This window comes from Camelus bactrianus, chromosome 25 (genome assembly GCF_048773025.1).
Source record: "Camelus bactrianus isolate YW-2024 breed Bactrian camel chromosome 25, ASM4877302v1, whole genome shotgun sequence".
NCBI lineage: Eukaryota > Metazoa > Chordata > Mammalia > Artiodactyla > Camelidae > Camelus > Camelus bactrianus.
The window spans coordinates 22,129,298-22,149,307 of NC_133563.1; the positions used below are offsets into that span (position 1 = coordinate 22,129,298).

At 44.5% G+C, this 20,010-nt stretch overlaps 2 protein-coding genes across 12 annotated transcripts in view; one reads left to right on the top strand and one right to left on the bottom strand.

Annotated features, from left to right (window-relative positions):
* Positions 1-8,371, bottom strand: part of SAMD12 (sterile alpha motif domain containing 12) — a 375,863-nt gene extending 367,492 nt beyond the window's left edge. The window contains exon 1 of one of the 3 annotated variants that reach the window (XM_045508474.2): positions 8,196-8,367. In XM_045508474.2, the coding sequence (XP_045364430.1) occupies positions 8,196-8,208 (13 nt within the window). In that variant the 5' untranslated portion in view covers positions 8,209-8,367. Of the gene's footprint in view, positions 1-8,195 lie in introns of all 3 variants that reach the window. The other 2 variants (XM_010972582.3, XM_045508473.2) reach the window with 2 other exon arrangements.
* Positions 8,372-8,656: 285 nt separating this feature from the next.
* COLEC10 (collectin subfamily member 10) overlaps positions 8,657-20,010 on the top strand; it is a 401,773-nt gene continuing 390,419 nt past the window's right edge. For all 9 annotated transcript variants that reach the window (XM_045508463.2, XM_045508465.2, XM_010972584.3 and 6 more), the window contains exon 1: positions 8,657-8,810. The gene's annotated coding sequence lies outside the window, so the exon portion shown is untranslated. The remainder of the gene's footprint in view (positions 8,811-20,010) is intronic.

Consider the following 20,010-nt stretch of genomic DNA (forward strand, 5'->3'; position numbering starts at 1 on the left):
TTGAGCTATACCACTTGAGCTATATCCTCCCCCCTCCAAGCTATTTAATATGAGAAATAAACGTGTTCACACAACAACTTGAATGCAGCTGTTTACAGTGGTTACCAAGAACTGGGAACAATCCAAATGTACAACTGGTAAATAAACTGTGGCATATCCATTCAATGGAACACTACTCACCAATTAAAATGACTGAATGATTGATTCATGTAGCAACACGGATGAACCTCAAATGCATCCCACTAAGTGAAAGAATTCAGACTCAAATGGCAACATAGTATATATCATTTATTTGACCTTCTGGAAAAGGCAAAAGTATAAAGACCTAATTCAGAGCAGGGGGTGTCAGGTGCTGTGATTAAAGGGCAAGTAAAGGGCACAGGAAAACTTGTCAGAGTACAGGAATTGAACTTGATTCTCTTGGTGGTTATAAGACTGAATAATAATAAAAAAGAATGAATATATTGTATATGTTTGCCAAAACTCAACTGCAAGAGGTAAATGTTACTACATATACATTATACCTAAATAATTTGAGTTTTAATTCTTTAAAAATACTAACATAGAACAGAGAAAAAACTTGAATTAGGGACTATTCAGTTTCAAAATTAATAGTGAAATAGTTGGATACTTTATCTTGAAAAGAGAAGCTGAGAAGTTTATCTCCTATTTAATCAAACTTAGATAACTGTAAATATGTTAATTCTCAGAACAACAACAACAAAAATCAAATTTGTTATATAACTCCTGCAACAAGACTTATGTCAGCAAAACAAAACATTTTTCATTTCATTTTGGATTTTCATAGCCCATTTATAAAGGAGATCGTTTTTTCCCCAATATTTTTTAGGGCAAAAAGTCTTTTCACCAAAGACTTCTTTTAATCCTTAGATGTCCTCAATATTTTTCTTTGGTTCCTACCAAATCAGTCTTAGGCCAATTTTCTCTCTAATGGTTACCGGGCCTAACTCAGCCAAATCCTGATTGGGTCATAGCTGTGTGACTCCTTCAGTTTTCCAAAGTCACTTTCATGGAGGCCATGAAATTTTTTCCTCTTTTGCAAGATCTGACATTTCTCCTTGCCATCGATTTACATACATACTGTATGACTGGGCAATTATCAAACTACAAAAGTGTTGGTGTTAAGGGGCAAGTAAATGGTGGGAAAAAATTATTTAAGTGATAAATCTTTAGTGAATACATAAACTCCTATTACAATCACTCTTACTTCCTTCTGTTACCTAGTAACCTCAGGGAATCCTATAACAAATAAATTAAATAATCAAAAAATGTAAAAGTGATGATGGCTTTTGATGACAGCCTGTTACATTTTGCTGGTCTTATCTTAACTCCTGAGAACCTACTTTCTGTCATTAGCAACTACTGTTATACATTACACGGGGCCATAAAAGTGGCTTAGAGGCTTTCTCAAATGTGGCAGGAAGGAGGGACAGCACTGTCAACATCAACTTGTTCAACATTTACTTAGTGTTTATTTAGCAACTGCCGAACCGGGTCCAAAGAGCTTTAATGATACTGACTGAACCTCTCAACATGCCTATCATTACTGTCATTACTGCTAACATTCCCATTTGACAGGTGAGCAGAGCCATCTCAGAGCTGCTCAGTGAATGCTTCAGGCCCACACAGCAGGTCCCCAGCAGGGCTGGGGTTCACACCCAAACTGCCTGCAGAGCTTGCGTGTTTAAAGGCAGCACTGTGCGTGCTACAGTCCCCATAGTGAGGCACCAGTCGGCCTGAGCCCGTTTTGTACCCATGGCCAGTCCACAAGCATCCAATCACCGAAGACTTGGTATTTGCTGGACACACCAAACACCTTCTAAGGCAGCAAGGGCAGCTGAGGAGCAAACGAACTGAACTTGCCAGGGGGCTCCTCCCAGCCCCAGATGGCCTTGGAGAAAGGCTGGGAGAAAGAGGCAGTGAGGCGGCTGCCCCTGTCACCCGGCAACTCCACCCGTCTCCACTTGGGAGGCAAGCTATACGAGCAGCTTCTTGCACCCACACTTTAGAAAAACCTGACTAAATATAGCCAAGTTTGCTCTCAAGAGCCAGCTCTGAGCTGGGAGTGCTGCTACATCCACGTCAGGAAACTGGGGAGGAATCAGCTTGATTTACAGGAGAGCAGCTTTCCCTGCTTGCTCTTGTGGTTGCAAAAGGACCAGAGGCAAGATCCAACTGGGCAGCCGGGCGTGCTCAAGGTCTGGCCAAGCAGATAACAGAGCAGTGGGAGAGCGGATGTAGCAGACACGGCAGAGCATCTTCACTCACTCCCCTACCCGTAAAAGGTTACACAACCACAGTACCACGACTTGGGGGGAAAAGTCCATCAGGAGGCACGTTCTACATACAGCCTCTGTTTTATGCCTTTTTCCCCCACTGCCCACCCATCAGTATGGTACTCAAAAGCTCACTCAAATGCTATTCCCTTGGTTAGGCCATTGCCGTCCAGTCCAGCTCAGAACTAAATGCTCCATTTGTTCTCAGACCTCCCACGTTATGTTGCTTGTACTTTTATTTGGCGCTTACATCACGCGGCCTAATCTGGATCTCTGTCTCCAGCAAAGCGGAGGCAGTGGGGAGGCCAAGCTTCTTTACTGACTTCACCCCAGTCTAGCAGAGCACCTTGCACACAGTCAGTGCTCTCCTGCTATCAACAGCAAAGGCCAAGCCTGCCTGAATGCCAGTGAAAGAGTCTGCAATCTTCTCCTCTTTCTCCTAATTCATTCTGCCCCTCCTGCAACGTGCCACCACAGCACCTCCTGTGAGTCAGCATTACAGACACAGCGACGCCGGTAAAGGGGTAAAGGGTCTCCACCATCTCCCCCTTGCTGGCCCCAGCTCTGGTTTCTTCGGGCCTAAGAGAACAGCAAGATGGATGAGGAGGGAAGGTGGGCTGAAAGGACCTAGCAAGGGCTGGGCCAACCAAGGCAACAGTAGGCTGAGACTGAGGCCACGTCTGAATCAGCTAGAGGTCCCAAGGGAGAGCTGGGAGGGGCAGGAACCACTGCAGCCACAAGTCTAGAAGAAGGGTTTGGGGGCCTACTTATCTCATGCACGGTCACTGGACAGGAATTTTCCATGATGGGTTTCTGGTCACCACTCTGGTGTTCCACAGAGTGATGAATAGAAGCTGCTGGTGCAGGAAAGTCAGATTTCATGAGCTAGAGAACAAACCAAAAGTAAGAAAAAAGAAAAAAAGACCCTTGGTGATAAGTGACGTGGAAAAGAATCAAGTAGTCGTTAGTTGAACTCTAACACAGCGATGCTGCTTGGAGCCGGGAGGGACCCGTGTAGATGGTCCCACTGCTTTTACAGCATCCACTCTGCAGATGCACACAGCTGGGAGTTCTCCTCAGGGCTGGCTGGGGGATACCATGGAAATCAGATACACTCATAATCCTACCCATTAATTCATTCGGTCTTCCATCCATCGAGTTGTTCATTCAATAAACTTCACGCAGAGTCTGCCATGGGCCAGGCGTAAGACACAGTGCCTGCCCTCAGGAAGCACCACCAAGCAGAGGTGCACATAAAGCATGTTCTCAACCAGGAAACGCGGTTCAAAAATACTGGAGGTGGGCTAGCACCAAGAGACACCTTCCTCCTTGCTTCACGTGTCACAGAGGGAAGCGCAAGAGAACGGCACTGCTGGTCCCTCTCCACTCTCTCGGGGCTCTCCTTGGGCGAGGAGGAGACAAATATCCACATGCAAGTCTGTGAAAGGGAACCATGCACGTGGATCCCGCGGGGTCCCGCGTTCCTGCAGCAGGAGCCCATCTTCTCTCTGCTGTCCAGGCTGTCAGGGTTGCAGAGGTAGGTGCTCTATCAGTTCACTGCTGGGGTGCCACGTTAGCCAGTCCACTTTACCATCCAGCCCAGAGTCAGAAAAAATAGCCCCTGAACCCTTGCACTCAAGATGACGTCTTTATCTTCCGTTGTGACTGTGACTCAGCTCTCATTGCTAGCAGGGTTCAGTGTCATCATTTACGACCGCTGCCCTTTGCCACAAGGATCCCACTAGCTTGTTTCCCCCCTTTTCTTTCCCAGCCACTGTTGGGATTACTTACAGTACTTTGGTGATGGGCAGTTTTGTCACTCTTTCACAGGAGAAAAACTATAGAACTTGAGCACTGAATGACTAATCAGAGGGCATTTGATAAGCTAATTTGTTCATTTTGGATGGAAAATTCAGACCCCCCCTGGCACAGATGTCATTTAGAGCACATGGCCTTCTGTTTGAAATCTTTTGGAGGAGTGGTGAATACTGGAACTCATTTTTCTGCCATGGAAGAGGAGCTATTATTCTCTTAGGTCCAGGAGAGAAACACTATGCACAGTAATTATCCACTCCACTTTTCTTACACAGCTCTGAGGATGAAGCATAAAGGAGGGGAATCGGGACCACGAGTAGAGAAACCCTTCTCTTGTCCTGGGGCATTTGTATTTCATTCATAGAATAATTACTGACGTCTGCCTGGATGCCAGGCACCAATCTTGGAATACAGAGACGAGCACAATATTATGCCTGATGAATCCACTTTTCCCCTCTCCCAGCAACCATCTCTGTTAGAAAACAGCGCCTTACTGGACACCACCATCTACATAGTCTGTCTGCAGAGACCGGACTGCGCTTGGTTTCTGCAGCTGTCTGCCTCGTTCTCCAGCTATTTGGAGTAATTTCTTACAATACAATATTTTGTTTTGTTTTTTTAAAGACAATGGCTGCCAAAAGAACCCCAATATGAACGCAGACCATAATGTGTGGCTGGAGACCACAACTCTAAGCTGCTCATCTGCCCACGGCTGCAAGGCTTGGGTCACGACCAGGTTGTGGATTAGACGTCGGATGTTGTAATTCAGAGAAGAAAACCTAAACCAGGATTACCGTAAAATGAACAAAGAGCACCTCTTTTTCATCTTATACTCAAGGCTACAGGTTTAGCAAAATGAATGAGCCCCTTACTTGCTCTTAACACTTTTACAAGTTCAGGTTTACTTAAGAAAACACGTTACCCATGTAATACAAAACAAACCTTCTAATTTGGTGCTAATTACAACGACTGGCGTGAATAAGTGAAAATTCAGGATGTAAACAGGTTCCAAACAGCATAGCTTTTTTCAAGGAGAAGGATGGGAGGGAGCACAAATAACATTTAGTGAGAATTCATGTTCTAGGCACCCTTTATGAGCCCTTTCCTTTATTTAATCCTCACAACTTCAGTGGGAAGAAAACAGTGTGCCCATTTTTTTTCCAGATGCAGAAACTAAAACTCAGATGTTAAGTAACATGAATTATATTTCCTATTCCATTTCCTTTGGCAAAATTCCTTACTCTCTGAATCAGTGTTTCTCAATGAGCTTGGGGAATCAGGTCATTCCTTGGTCGTGGGTTGGGAACTTTGTATGGGTTGTCCCTGCACTGCAGGACATTCAGCATCTCTGGTCCATGGGCACAAAATGCCAACAGCAGTCCCTCCATGTCTCAAACATGCCTTAGGAAGACAATGACCCCCTCAGATGAGAGCCTCTGCTCTAGAAGAGTCTTAGAGCATCAGAAGACTGAAGAGAGGGGCACTACCTTTAAAAGTCTCCCCTACCTTCAAATGTCTCAGAAGGCCCTTACCTTACGGCATTTGGGCTTCTGTGAAAGCCCCATGTACCTTTGTGGAGTCAGTTTAAAAGCTCCATGGGTGTGTTTCCCATGCATTCCGTGAGCATTTATTGAGTAACTGTACTGGTCTGGTAATGTGCGATTGGTTGGGAGTGTAAAGTCAAAGAGTGCATGGTCCCCACTCCCAAGGGGTTGCAGTCTTAGAGTCCAGTGAGAGGCATTAAGTACGTAAGTGTCAGGACAGATGGAAGCCCAAGTGGTAAGGAGATGTCCGGCTGGAGGCAGCTCCCACAGATGGGCCAGAGCACTCAGGAGGCAGAGGGAAGGGAGGGCTGGGGCAGGTTCCCAGAGGAGGTGAAGTTTTCCCTGAGCCTAGAAAGACCCATTGAGAGTAGCCAGTGTGGACCAAGTTCAAACCGAAAAAACTAGTCAAGGCAGGGAATTGAATTAGGTAGGGGTTTAAAAGGAAAGGAAAATATATGAGACAAGTGAGAAAGAGTATTGACATTTATCGTTCTAGGTAGCGGTTTCATGGGTGTTTGTTGTATCTTTCTAATTTTCTTTGCTTTAAAGTTTTTATCATACAAAATTAGATTAAATTATAACTTAAAAAAAAAAACAAAAATGAAAAAGCTGCCTTTGCAAAGACCAGAGGTAGGAATTCTACTTTCAGCCAAAGTTTAAAATATTCCCTGCATTCAAGTTGAGACCTCATTGTGATTCAAACTCAGCATCTCCTGCTCACAAGATAGGCACTTTAACCAAAGAAGTCACTAGAAAAGAAAATAAGCTTTTCGCAGTCCATGCATACTTCCTTCCCCAGTCTTTGTTGTTGTAAGGTCTGGCTTTGCTGGTATAATAACCCATCAGACAAGAATTGTGACTAATTCTACACTTCTCCCAGTGAGTAGGAAATTGTTTAAGTACCCCATAGACTGGCAACCAGTGGGAATGCCCTTCATTGAGGACACAGAAGAGTGGGGAAGAGAAGAGATAATGTCATCTGAAGGAAGAGGTAGGGGGCATCAGTAGGTTAACTTACCACTTGGCCTCAAGTGCAAAATGAACTTCATCTTTTTCTTTTCTTTCATCTAAACTCTTGTCTCAGTTACCATCAACAGTAACGATGTGAGAAGCCAGATTCTCACCCTATTATTACATTTGCACAGAAAAGAGAGCTTTGGTTGTTTTTTTAAAGCCACATATATGAAATTTTATATACACACAAACACATAAATTAAAAGCCAAATATATTTAAGTGTATTAACAGTAAGTAGGTAAATAGACATGTCCAGCTAGGGAGCTCTGAACCTGAGATTGCCCCAAAAGCAAGTTTCCTGAGTTAATGGACACTGAGCACACGAGCGGGGTTGTTGCTTCTTCAAGTTGCTAAGGAATTATAAAGAGAGCAAGAGTCAGATTATTTCAGTTTCTCTCACCTGGGGTGGGAAGGGGAGAAGGAAACCAGTAAGCCCTTGTGGTTCCTTCTTGTCTTCAGCCTCCAAGGAGCAGGCTCATTTCCCCCTTGGCAAGGAGCCCCGCGCAGCTGGCAGGCACGCCCTTTTTTTCCAACCCCTGCTTCCCCACTGACCTGAGCCACACTCAGGAACCATAATTCTGCAGGTGAACTCAGGCTCTCCTTTAGTTCCACGGTCATTTCATTTTATCATTCAGGCACAGTTGGACTGCTTGTTTGACATCACAAATGCGTCTGGCCCACATATTTTCCCCCAGAAACTACTCTCAACAAGAAAGCCTGTGTTTCAAGGTGAGAGAATCTGAAATGAAACCTGGCGATCCCTCACAAACCGCCTGTCCCTGCTTTCAACCAGGAAGTTCAAAGGAAGCAGTCTCGTCTGTGATCCAGCCCAAACTTCAAAGCCAAAGGCCAAAACTATAGGAAGAAAGAGGAGGGTGGGTTTCAAAGAAAGGGATTCACCCCAATCTAAGGGGCTGGTTGTCCTTATCCCCAGCTGATTCCACTTCGCTTCTGCAAACTTTGCTAACCTTAGGAGGGGGGTATAAAGGTAAAGGGAGACAGGTGTAGGGACACCTCCACCCTCTCGGTACATCTGCTGCTGTCACTGCCGGGTACACACGACAAGGGGCCCTCCACTCAATAGCAGTCCATGCGTCCCGATGACGCACCTGGCGAGGGTCCTCTCCCATGTGTGGGGGGCGGGGAGCAAAGCAAGCATCCCCAGCCTCGAAGTCACCCGGCTGGCCTCGGCAGGCGGGGGCAGCGAAAAGGGCACCTCGGGGCTGAGACCTCACGCCGATCTCTCGGGTTTTCCCCCCATTTCCAGCACATTGTTTCTCATTAGGGACACTCTTCGCCTCCAACCCTAGAGTCCTGCGCATTAACGTGTCTTTCCAAAGCAAGTGAATAAAGCGCTTACTGGCCTTCCGTGGCTCAGGTGAGTGCCAAGAGGTGTAAGAGGAAAGGGCCCGCTCGCCACCACCCTCTTTCCTCTCCTCCCCACGTTCCCCAAGCCTCATCAGGGATGTGTGTGTTGGGGTGCGCGGGTTAAGAGGGAACTTAAAATGCCCAAGCGTCCCTTACCTTCCACAGCCATTCTCTCAGAGCTTCCCTAACGCATGCATAATTTTCTTGGCCGAGATACTCCTCCTGCCCCGCGCTCCCCCCTCCTCGCGCTTTCGCCTAAATATTCTGCGCTCATCTGCTCCAGGACCAACCTGCCGCGGTCACGCAAAGCGAGGCTGCCGGCTCCCGGCTCGGCGCAGGGTATCCTGGGAAATGTAGTTCCCTCTCTTCACTCCGACTAGGGAGAGCACCCCGAATCCTCAGAGGGGAGCGGCCTCCCCTCCACACTGGGATGAAAGCTTCGGCTGCAGCAGACCTAGGCAGAGCAATCCCTCTTGGGGGATCTTGTGAGCGTACCGGGGAACCCCAGGTGGTGGCGTGGACTACATTTCCCAAGATTCCCTGCGCTGGCGTTCGTTCCGCGCCAGGAGTAGCGACCCGTGATTGAGATCTTCCCTGTCGATTAGAAGAGGGTAAGCACCTGGCAGGGCTCGTGCGGGAGGCAGGAGGCGGCGGGGTGTCTGGTGTGATCTTCCGGGCTTGTCACTGGTCTCCTTGGCCACTCGTTTAGTGAGGAAGCAGAGCCACCGGCCGACTGTGTTTTTCCGCCTGGGCCAGAGAGCCGCTGCACCGGTGAGGTTGAAACTTGTTCCTCTGAGACCTGGGCTGTGGGTGAGGGAGAATCTCGCCAGGTGATAACAACTGTGTTCTGTTCCTCCAGGTGGTTCAGGTGGCTAAACACTTAGCCTAATAGGGGTGGGGGAAAGCTTAAAAAAAAAAAAAAATCACTAACCGTATCACCCCTAAGCGGTTATTAGGAACAAAATCTTGGACTCAGGATTCCACCTGAGGATGTCAGATTATGGAAACCTGTATGGCTTCCAAGGTAGGAGGCTCTCAGCTTGCCTGGCCTGGGAGCCCCTTGGCGTTCTGCTACGGGGCCTAACAGTTAACACCGCCTAAGAGTGTTTTTTCAACTTATGAACATGCGTACAAACTCCAGGTTCTGGGAGTGCTATAAGCAGACAAGAAAAAGAATCACAGGGAGGGCAGTAGAATTCGAGAGCTGGTAAATACTGATAAAACACAAATTTCCAAACTTTTTTTTTTCCTCCCTGCATGTGGAAATACAGATACACTTATCGCTGGTGGAGGTAAGGGAATGGTCTTGGGAACAAATCTCAGGACTCCAGGAAGATTTTTAAAGGCTTTGAGCTCAGAATTGCATATGGTGCCACTTCCACCCAGCCCCCAGCTCTTCTGCCCCACATTTATTATTGTTATTTTTTTCAGTTACTCTGGAAAATAACTCTTAAGGAAATACAAGGATTCAATTCTTCCCATCATCTTAGATTGACTTAGTCTCTCTTGGTCTTAGTTTTTTTTCTTTTTTTAACACTGAACAATTTTGCTTCTGAGTGTGTATGTGCACACCTGCTTTTCTAGTGGCTAAGTATGTGCTTAGTCCTCTTATTGGGTAATATGGCTATGTCTGGGTACTTAAAAAAAAAATACCAGTGTATAACCAGTAAAAGCCCTTGGTGATACTTTAACTCTGAGTTCATAGAGCTGTATGCAGTTCAAACTCACGCCTTCCATTCTTGGTACAGTAGAGAGTGTCCTATTCAGTGAGACAAAATTGCCATTTGGGTAAAATAGCTTTTCCAATGCAGATATGCAGGCCAGCATTTCAAATCTGGAAGGAACTAAAGTCCAGATGCTTCTAAGTATATAAAATCACCAAAGTGTTAAGTCTTTCCTTAGGTTGAATGAGTGGTAAAGAAAGCTGTGGGACAGGTAATATCAGCAGTTCTTAGCCTTGTCTATGCATCAGCCTTTTACAAACACACATTCCTAAGCCCCACCTTAGTCTCACAGACTCAGGATTTCTAAAGGTTTGGTAGAGACACTTAAGGTTAAAAACGCCACAGGTGATTCTAATCTGCAGCAAGGGTGAAAACCATTGGTCTGTTTTCAAGCTTTGAAGGATCTGACTTTCAGCAAGTCATTGAAATCCATTTTCAACTTGAAAACTTCATTTCAGCTCAAACCTTTAAGGTGTTTCCCAACTGATGTGCATTTCAGTTTGAGTTTCATTTTTTAGCATAAATGTAAATAAGATGTGAAGGAAATATTAGTTTAACCACAAGAAATAGCCAATTTTAACTTTAAAAAAAACCCTATAAATAGAGCATTATCATGTGGTTCAACCTGATAAAGGATAAGCAGCAGTTAAACAAGGGTTTTCAGTTCTGGCTGAATATTAGTATTATCTGGGAACTTTAAAACAATTCCCACTAGAATGACCAAAAGAAAAAGACAGAAAATACCAACTCCAGTTCAAGATTGTGGAGCAGTAAAGACCCATGTGTACTGCTGGGATTGTGCAAATTGATACACCCACTTTGGAAAAACCACTTGGCATATTAAACTGAATATATCCTTATCCAGTGACCCAGCAGTTCCCCTCCCAGGTATACACCAAACAGGTGTGCATACGTGTCATCTCCGAAAGACATTTAGGAATGTTTATGGCTGCATTGTTTGTAGTAGTTACAGACTAGAAACAATCTAAATGTTCATCAACAATAGATTGGATAAATGAATTATAACCAAACTATCCTATAAAGCAGGGACCAGCAAACTGTGGCCCATGGGCCAAACATGACCCACTGCTGGTCTTTCTATGGCTCATAACCTTTGAGTTGTTACATTTTTAAATGGTTGGGGGAAAAAAATCAAAAGAATAATATTCTGCAACATATGAAAATTGTATAGAAGTACCTACATAGTATCTTCAGTTTTGCTTTTTGGCCTACAAAGTCTAAAATATTTCCTGTCTGGCCCTTTACAGGAAAAAAAAATGTTTGCCAAATCCTACTATAAAGTAATGAGAATGAATGAATTACAGCTGCATAGAACACGATGGAGGAACTGTATGTATTAGTTATCTATTGCTGGTGACAAATCACCCCAAAATGTAGTGGGTTCAAGTAAACAGTGATTTATTATCTCAGTTTCTGTGGGACAGAAATTTGGGCACAGCTCAGCTGGGACCTCTGCTTCAGGGCCTTTTACAGGCTGCAATCAAGGTGTTGGCTGGGCTGAAGTCATCTGAAGGCCTCACTGGGGAAAGGTCAGCTTCCAAGCGCACATGGTTGTTGGGAGATTTCAGTTCCCCACAGGCTGTTGGCCAGAGGACCTCAGTTCCTTGCTGGCTGTTGGCCAGAGGCCATCCTCAGTGCTTTGCCAGAAGGGCCTCTTCAACATGGCAGTCTGCTTCATCAAAGCATGCCAGCTGCGAAGGCAGTTGAGTCTGCTAGGCAGCTGGAAGTCACAGGCTTTTGTAACCAATTGTGAGAATGCTCCCCCCTCAGTGCTGCTGCATTCTATTAGTCAGATGCCAGTTATGCAGGGAGAGGAAATTAGACAGGGCCATGAACACCCCGCCCCAAGGTGGTGGGGATCATTGGGGGTCATCTTAAGAGGCTGCTTACCACAACACACAGACAGAATATTGAACAAAAATAAGCCAGATAAAAAGAAGAACATATTGTGTGATTCCACTTATAGGAAGTTCAAAAAACAGACAAAACTAATCTACGGCATTAGGGCCCTACCCCTGAGGGCATCTGGGGTGCTGGAAGTATTCTGATTCTTGAGCTGTGTGCTGTTCACATGTGTATAATGTTTGTGAAAATGTATAGAATTGTAATCGTATGCTTTGTGGAAGAGAGAGAGAGAGAGAGAGAGAGAGAGAGTGTGTGTGTGTGTGTTTTACACTTCAATTAAAAGTTTTAAAAAGGAATATATGCTTAGATGCAATTAAATGATGTGATCAATTTATCAGTCACTCTGGTTATTTGCCTTCTGTTTCTTTGCCAGAGCAAAGTGACAGTTCCATTCCATTTAACAAGTATGTCTTGAGGACCTACTGTGTGTCAGGCACTTGTCTAGATGATGGAAGGCTGAATTTCTAGAAATAGTCCTTGAGAGTCCGTGCCATAAACCCTTGAACTGTGAAAAGACATTCCTCCTGTGACTGTGTTGATAAGGCCCAGTTGCCCTTGAAAATGGAGCATTATCCAGGAGGACTAATCTAATCATAAAAGAATTTTCCCCAGCTGGTAGCAAAGAGAAGGACAGAGGAGGAACTTAGAGAGACTCTAGGTGTGAAAAAGACTCAATATTCCGGTTACCCGTTTGAAGATAGAGAGGGCCCTGGTACACAGCCAGCAAGGAAACGTGGACCTCAGTCCTACAGTGATGAGAAACCAGATTCTGCCAAGAACCTGGATGAGCTTGGAAATGGATTCTTCCCCCAGAGACTTCAGAGCAGAATCCAGCCCACGTGACACCTTGATTTAGGTGATAAATCCTGAGCAGAGAACACAGGTGAGGCCACCCAACCTTCTGCACTTCAGAACTATGAGCTAATAAACCAGTATTGTTTTTTAAGCTGCTGAATTGGTCTATTTTTATTTGTTAATGATTCTGTTTAGTTTGTTGTGCAGCCATAGAAACTAATACAGGGCACATCCTGTTCAAAGCAGACGGTTATCCTGGCCCTACTTTTGTGGGTGGAGACAGTTTTAAAATATGATATTCATAACACCAGTGCTGACAAAGTCATCAGAATCTCTGGAGGCAGGACTCCCACCCCCAGCATGTTTTTTTCCCTCTTTTTTCAAGTCCTTCAGGAGATTCTAATCTGTAGTTTCTATTGGGTGATCTTGTTAAAGGAACAGAGACCAAAATGCTTGGGTAAGAAGTAAAGAGGAAATATATTCGGCATTCCTCTCTGCTACGGGCTCTGGTGACCCGTCACCGAGTGTTGCTGCGTTGTCCTCAACCTACCTCTTGAATGTGGGCTTCCTCTCCACTCCCTCTGCTGCTGTGCTGGAGGGGGCTAACCAGGGTTTCATTTAAATAATGTGCGTGCCTCCACTGGTTCCATGGGGACAGGGCTGGGTCCTGGTTCTGCTCCCTTTTGATGTTCCAGCCACCGGCACTGTCTGGCACATAATAAATACTTAATACATACATTCTGTGTTGATAAATAATGCCTGACTGAAGGAGTGTGTGAATAAACGACCTTATCATGATGAGGGCTCCATTTTCCCCAATGAAAGTGCAAGGTAGTATTTTGTTTTTGTTTGTTTTAATGCTTCATACTCTTAGAAGTAGAAATTTTAGTTAAAAAAAATTCAAAAGTGACTTAGAAACATGTTGATTTAAGCCCCCTCACTTTACAGTTATGGCGGAAGAGCTAAAAGACTTGCCCAGATCACAGCATGGCCAAACAGCGTCGGGAACCCAGGTCCAGGCCAAGGCATGTTTGCCAAGGATGAGGGAGGGGATGGGAGGATTTCTGTGGCTCTAGTCTTGGCTTGGTGTGGTCTGATGGCTTAGCTTTAAGTCAGAGAGGCTGGGACAGCTCTGCTCATTGCAGGTTTGGGGGTGGGTTGAGGGAGCTCTCCCAGAGCTGAAGGGGCAGCCATTCTCAGAGTAATGGCAGAGGAGCCAGTGGGCAAAAGGAAATGTTCAAGACTTTTTAAGGCCTGGCTCAGAACTGGGGCACTGTCACTTCTCCTACTGTGACGTGTCAAAGCAAGTCACGTGGCCAATCTCAAAGTCAAGGTGTGAGGATATATACTCTGGCCATGATGAAGCCCTGGCGAGGGTGTGAGTGCAGGGAAGGATGAAGAATTGGGCTGACTCCTCAATCTCCACAATGACTGTGTATTAGCCTCCTGTCGCTGCATCACGGAGTTCCTTAAGGTGGCTTAAAACAATGGAAATTTACTCTTTCACAGTCTTGGAGGCTAGAATCTGAAATCAAGGTGTTGGCAGGGCCATACCTCCTCTGTAGGCTCCAGGGGAGCATCCTCTTTTGCCTCTTCCTGGCTCCCCGTCCAGGTTGTGAGCAAGCGTTGGGGTTCCTCGACTTGTAGCTACATCCCTGCAATCCCCGCCCCATCATCACATGGTCTTCTTCCTCCTGAGTTTGTCTCTGTCTCTAAATATCTCCCGTAAGGACATCCATCATTGAACTTAAGGGCCCACTCTAGTGCACTATGATTTCATCTTAATTAGATTACATCTACAAAGACCCATTTCCAAGTAAGTTCACATTCATAGGTACCTGGGATTAGCAATCCAGCGTATCTCTTTGAGGGACACAATTCAACCCACAACAGACTGGAATCTTGTACCATCTTTTATAAACTAGAGCAGTTGTTCTTAAGGTCTGGGTCTTGGACCCATAGATGAGCATCACCTGGGAGCTGGTTAGTTAAAGTTCTTGGGCTTCAACCCAGACCTACTGAATCAGAAACTTAGAGGGATAGGACCCAGCAGTCTGTGGTGTAACAAGTCTGCCAACTGATTTTAATTTACACTAAAGTTTGAGAACTACTTCCAAAGAAGATGTTAGAACCCAGACGTAAATTTAGCATTGTTCTTAAGAGGGAGTGAGAAGTGGGACCCAGTCTCAATTGGTTGCCACTGTGTGCCTGCATGTGTGTGTTTCTGATACATGTAGGGATGTTGGGACAAGCAGTGGGGGCATCTCGTTGGTGACAGAAAGACAGGGAAAGGGAATTACTCACAAGAGGGCAGGTGCTAGAAATAGAACAAGTTTAACCAATTCACTGAGTAATAAGGGTGTAATTCTAAGAAATCCAGGTCCTACTTGCCTCGTGGAATAGCAGAGTTGATGAGGCACCGTTCTTATACCCCAAAGTCATTGTAATGAATCTTGATTTTCTGTGGGTATGAGAAAGATGGGAGGGGTCATCAGGGCTGGCTCCTGAGTCTGGCATGAGCAAAGCTGGGAAGAAAATGAGAAAATGTAGGCAAGGGGCTTTGAACAGTGTTCTGTACATTTGTGGAAATGATTATCACCAAAAACCTACCGCTGACTCCACAGTTCTGTCTTCAGCCAGTTCTGGGAAAAAAATGACCCTGGGACCCTATGGCTGTATGTACAGAGCTAAGGAAGAAACATGCCACGATTGAATCCAGCCTTTCGGGCCTGGGGCATTGGAAGTTAATTTACCACAGAAGCCATGTAATGTACAACTAAATATAACAAAGGAGAGTCAGCTTAAATGGGGTTAGATTCTCAAGTAAAAAGTGCACAGTAAAACTTTAAAAAATGAACAAATTTGTCCTTGAAGATGTCTTATGTTGCCTTTGAAGAGTAGGACATGTGATTTTATATATTACGGTCCTACAGAATGATTTCCTAGCACATCAAAATTGGAAAACATAAATAAAAGACTGGGAAAGTCTTTAAGCTAATAGCTGTATATTCAACACATTCTTCCTTTAAAATAACACGTTCTGAGTTCTGAATAGGGGGATGGGTAGACAGATCTGGACTCTTAATATCTTAATATATTGTTTGGTTTTGTGGGGATTAAATGAGAGAATTAAAGCTCCATCTTAGAGTAGAGGTAGCTCTCTAAAGACATGGGAGTTTGTTCAATAGATTTAACCTGCCTGTATGAATCAACTACTAATGGAGTGGTTATGATTTGCCAGAAATTCTCCTAAGTGCTTTAAAAACACCCTGGCATTCTGGCTTTGCAGGCCACATGCTTAACCACCATGCAATCTCACCTTTCTAATTTTTCACATACTGCGTTTCCACCATACGCAGTTTGGCAGAGTGCAGACCAAAGTCAAAATCTGGAGCTGGATACATTGATATCAGGTGTGGGGCCCAAAGGAGCTACTCCATGTGCCTCTCTTCTTGAAGGGTAGGCAAGAACATGGATAATAAACCTCTGCAGCCTTTTCTTTTTTGGAAGCTGTAGGCTTTTTTTTTTTTTTTTTTTTTTTTTTTTAATTTTCCCAGGGGCAGAAAATACAGCATATTGTGTTGTCGCAAAAGGAAAGAATGGGGTCAAAGCTTCGTGGTTAGAGATGAGAAAAGTCTATCAGTTGTCAGAAAGTAGGAGTCGGGGGAGTTCATGCAATTGGAGCTCGATAAAGGCACTGCAGGTGCTGATGACAGATTACTGTCCTCATAAACCTGAAGGCATGATCTAGGGCTCAGTCCTAATGTCTGCCAAACTCAAAGAAGTTAAAGAAAAATGGGACATAGGAGATGATTTAGATTGCACCTGGGAGAGAAAGAATGCCGTGCACCCAAGATGTGCCTTGTGAGGTAAGGCAGCAGTGAGCATAGTGCAGACCCAGGCTCTGCCTTCTGCTTGCTTTTTTCTAGCCCCTGGTTAGAGGAGAATTTGGCATTTGAAAGGTATTTCTGAGAAGTCTGGTTTCATTCAAGAATCCCTAAAGCTGGAAATGTAAATTTTATGGGGGCGGGGAAAACTGCTAATCTTTGCCCCACAGTTTTAAATGCCAACGGGTACTGTGCCTTAATTGACACAGACTATACTTAAGATGATCTTTGCCTTCCTTGTGCAACTTTTCTGTGGACGTTTGGGGGTCCTTCATTCTCATCCCCTGGGCTGGTCTCAGGCAAAAGAACAGACCTAACTCCAAATCCTCCCCAAAGCTGTTTCCTTATAGTGCTCCCCTGTGTGTGCTGTATGTGTCGTTGACTCTACCTTTGGAGGGACAGTGATGGAGTAGAAATACCCTGGACCCTGGGAACATACAGATCTGAGGGTGAACTCTGCCTCTCACTACATACCAGTTGGGTGAACTGGACAGAATGATTAACATCTCCACTTTGCTTTTCTCATCTATTAAATAGATAACAGTATATCCTTTTCAGGGCTTTTTGAGGATAAGTCATCTGTCTCTCTAACAAATTAACCCAAAAGTTAGTGGCTTAAAATAATAAACATTCATCATCTCACCCCATCTCTGTGGTTCAAGGAATCTGAAAGCAGCTTAGCTGGGTGATACTGGCTCAGGGCCTCTCATGAGGTTGCACTGAAGGTGTTGGTCAGGGCTGCAGTCATCTGAAGGCTTGACTGGGGCTAGAGGATCCACTCCTATAGTGGCTCACTCACACACTTGGCAAGTTAGTGCTGGCTGTTGGCGGGAGGCCTCTGTACCTTGCATCATTGACCTCTTCATGGGACTACAGAATTGTCCTCACAGAGTGACAGCTGGCTTCCCTCAGAGAGTGATCTGAGAGAGTGATCCAAGGAGGAGAACACATGTCTTTGGTGACCTCATCTTGGAAATCATACATCATCTCTTCTGTCTGTTCTGCTTGCTAGAAATGAGCCCCTTAGTCTAGCTAACACTCAAGGGCAGGAGAATTAGGCTCTGCTTTTTGAAGGGAGCATCTCAGAATTTGTGAACATATTTTAAATCACCTCAAGAGGTAGCGTAAGTAGAATTTCTTGGGATAAAATAAGTGTTTAGTAAATGCATGCAACTATTGTTTGAAGGTTTACAGAGTATGTTGTTCTGCTCCATCTCCCCAGGAGCTACCACAGTTTTTGGCACGTAGCAAACATTCTAAATAATGAGATGACATTTATTAAATAATGAGCTAAAGATGTTTCTTGCTTTGTGTCAGGTTTTGTGCTAAGCGTGTTCGACAGAATAACTCATTTCATCTTCACAATAACCCTGGGAAATAGATGCTGCTTTATTATTATCCCAGCTTTACAGATGGGAAAACTGAAGTGTGCACAGCAAAGTTAAGCAATTTCTTGGATGTTAACATTTGGAGGGGTGTGATAGAGCCAGGAATCAGTCTCAGACAGTCAACTCTGGGATGGAGCTTTTAGCCACATGGGTCTTCCTACAATTCAGGGTCTCTAAAACTATTCATGTGAAATATTCCCACCTTTGAAACTTACTTGTCGTGGACTATTTTGAGAGTGGGAGAAAATGATTCTTGAGTTATGAAGGCACTTCTCTCAGATCTAGAATGTCCTAAAAATTCCCAGCCAAAATGTCAGAATGTGAACAGGAATTCCTCCCCCCCTCCCCCCCGCCCCACATTCCTTTCTCCACTACTAGATAAAACACTCCTACACCTTTGCTTTCTTCTGCCCTGAACTTTAGGTTTCTCCTTGAAACTTTGATGTTTGAAGGTCCTAAGGCTAAATATAAGTTTGAAAACTACCAAACTGGATGATCTTAAAGGTCACTTCCTGCTCTCAAGTTTTATGATGTCATGAGTTCCCCTTCTTCCTGTTCCTTATTTTTATAGAAATTAGCCACCAAGGCTGGTCAGTTTGTCCTCCACAACGACCCTCTTGACTCTCCTTTCCTCATCCCTTAGCCACCGTCTTCATTCTCCACCTGATGAGGACTGGGATAGAAACGTCCCTTAATAGAATTCATATCTCCAGTCATTCTTACCTCCACACCATCTTGTGTCTAATGACCACATAAATCTCCAAGAATATCCTCCTTGGTTGTGATAACCTGTTGTGAAATAAATCCCTTCAGCTGGCTGTGTAGCGGTCCCCGTACAGAGTACCACAGATTTTAGTACGTATCAATAATTTTGGGAGAATATAGTCTGAAAAGAAATTTAAGTAGTTTTCTTTACCAGTAGAATTTCCTGAAGGCTGATATGCTAATGTGCAGTGTGAGTCTCCCCAAGGGAGAGAGAATGTAACCCAAGAGGTTTATTCTCTTGGGCTTGTTGTGAACTCAGTTCAGGAAACTCTCTTGGACTGTCTACTTGAAAGCTGTTTATTATCATAGTGCCTCTTCCTTGACACTTCTTACTTGGTGATGTACCGCACCTTCACACATGGGAGTCCAGAAAGCCATTCCTCAAGAGCTGTTGCTGTATTTCTCCTTGACTGTCCCACCTTCAGCCTCCCCAGAGTCACCACTTCAGAATATCAAGATGTGCGTGTGCTTGTGCACATATACGTAACTTTCTTTGCTGAAGGATGGGATAATCTTACGAGGGAATTGCCCTGCAATCCTGCAGAGGATTTTTAGAGTGGAGGAACGCCTCTGTATGGTGCTATAATGATGGATACATGTCATTATACAGTTGTCCAAACCCACAGAATATACAACATCAAGAGCAAACCCTCATGTAAATTACGGACTTTGGTGATAATGATGTGTCAGTATTGTTTCATCAATTATAACAAATGTACCGTTCTGATAGGGGATGTTGATAATGCGGGAGGCAGTGCATGTGGTGGGGGGGCATGGAGTATATGGAAAATCTCTGTGCTTTCTGCTAAATTTTGCTACAGCCCAAAGAATTACTGTGCTTCATCATATGAAATTTTTAGCTAGGAATTTGTGGAGTCTAACACTGCTCTAAAAATAAAGTTTATTTTTAAAAGAAAAAAAAAGCTAAGTTGTAACTTCCTCAAGGTCCAGAAGTGTGTGTGTGTGTGTGTGTGTGTGTGTGTTTGTGTTGACTAAGAAGTCAACCTCTACTAGCTGGGTCTTCTTTGAACACATCTGACTTCCCTATCCCTGGTTTTGTTCCTTCGTGCAAGAGAGCCTTATCTTCTAGACTTCTCCATTGAAATTCCATTCATGTTCTGGAAAACCCCAGTTCCTATCATCAGAAGACCCCAATTCCTGGAAGGACCCCTTGTGATTCCCTCATTAAGACATCCCCTCCACGTTCTTGAGTCTAAAGTGGCATCCTTGGGTTTTTATTTGGTCAGTCAGTGATTTCTCCCGACAACCCAAAAAGGTGCAGGACAGTGCAGGAGAAAAAGTCTTGGTGCTTCAAGTTCTATAGCATCATTCAGGTGGGAGTTGATCCTCCAAGGCATATCTCTTTGGGAGTTTTCCTAAAGATACACCTTTAAAAAAAAAAATCCTCTCAGATATATTAGAACAGCAGGTAGCTCACCCTAAATTTATTTTAATTCTCAGGGAGCGGCGCACAGTCCCTTTAAAC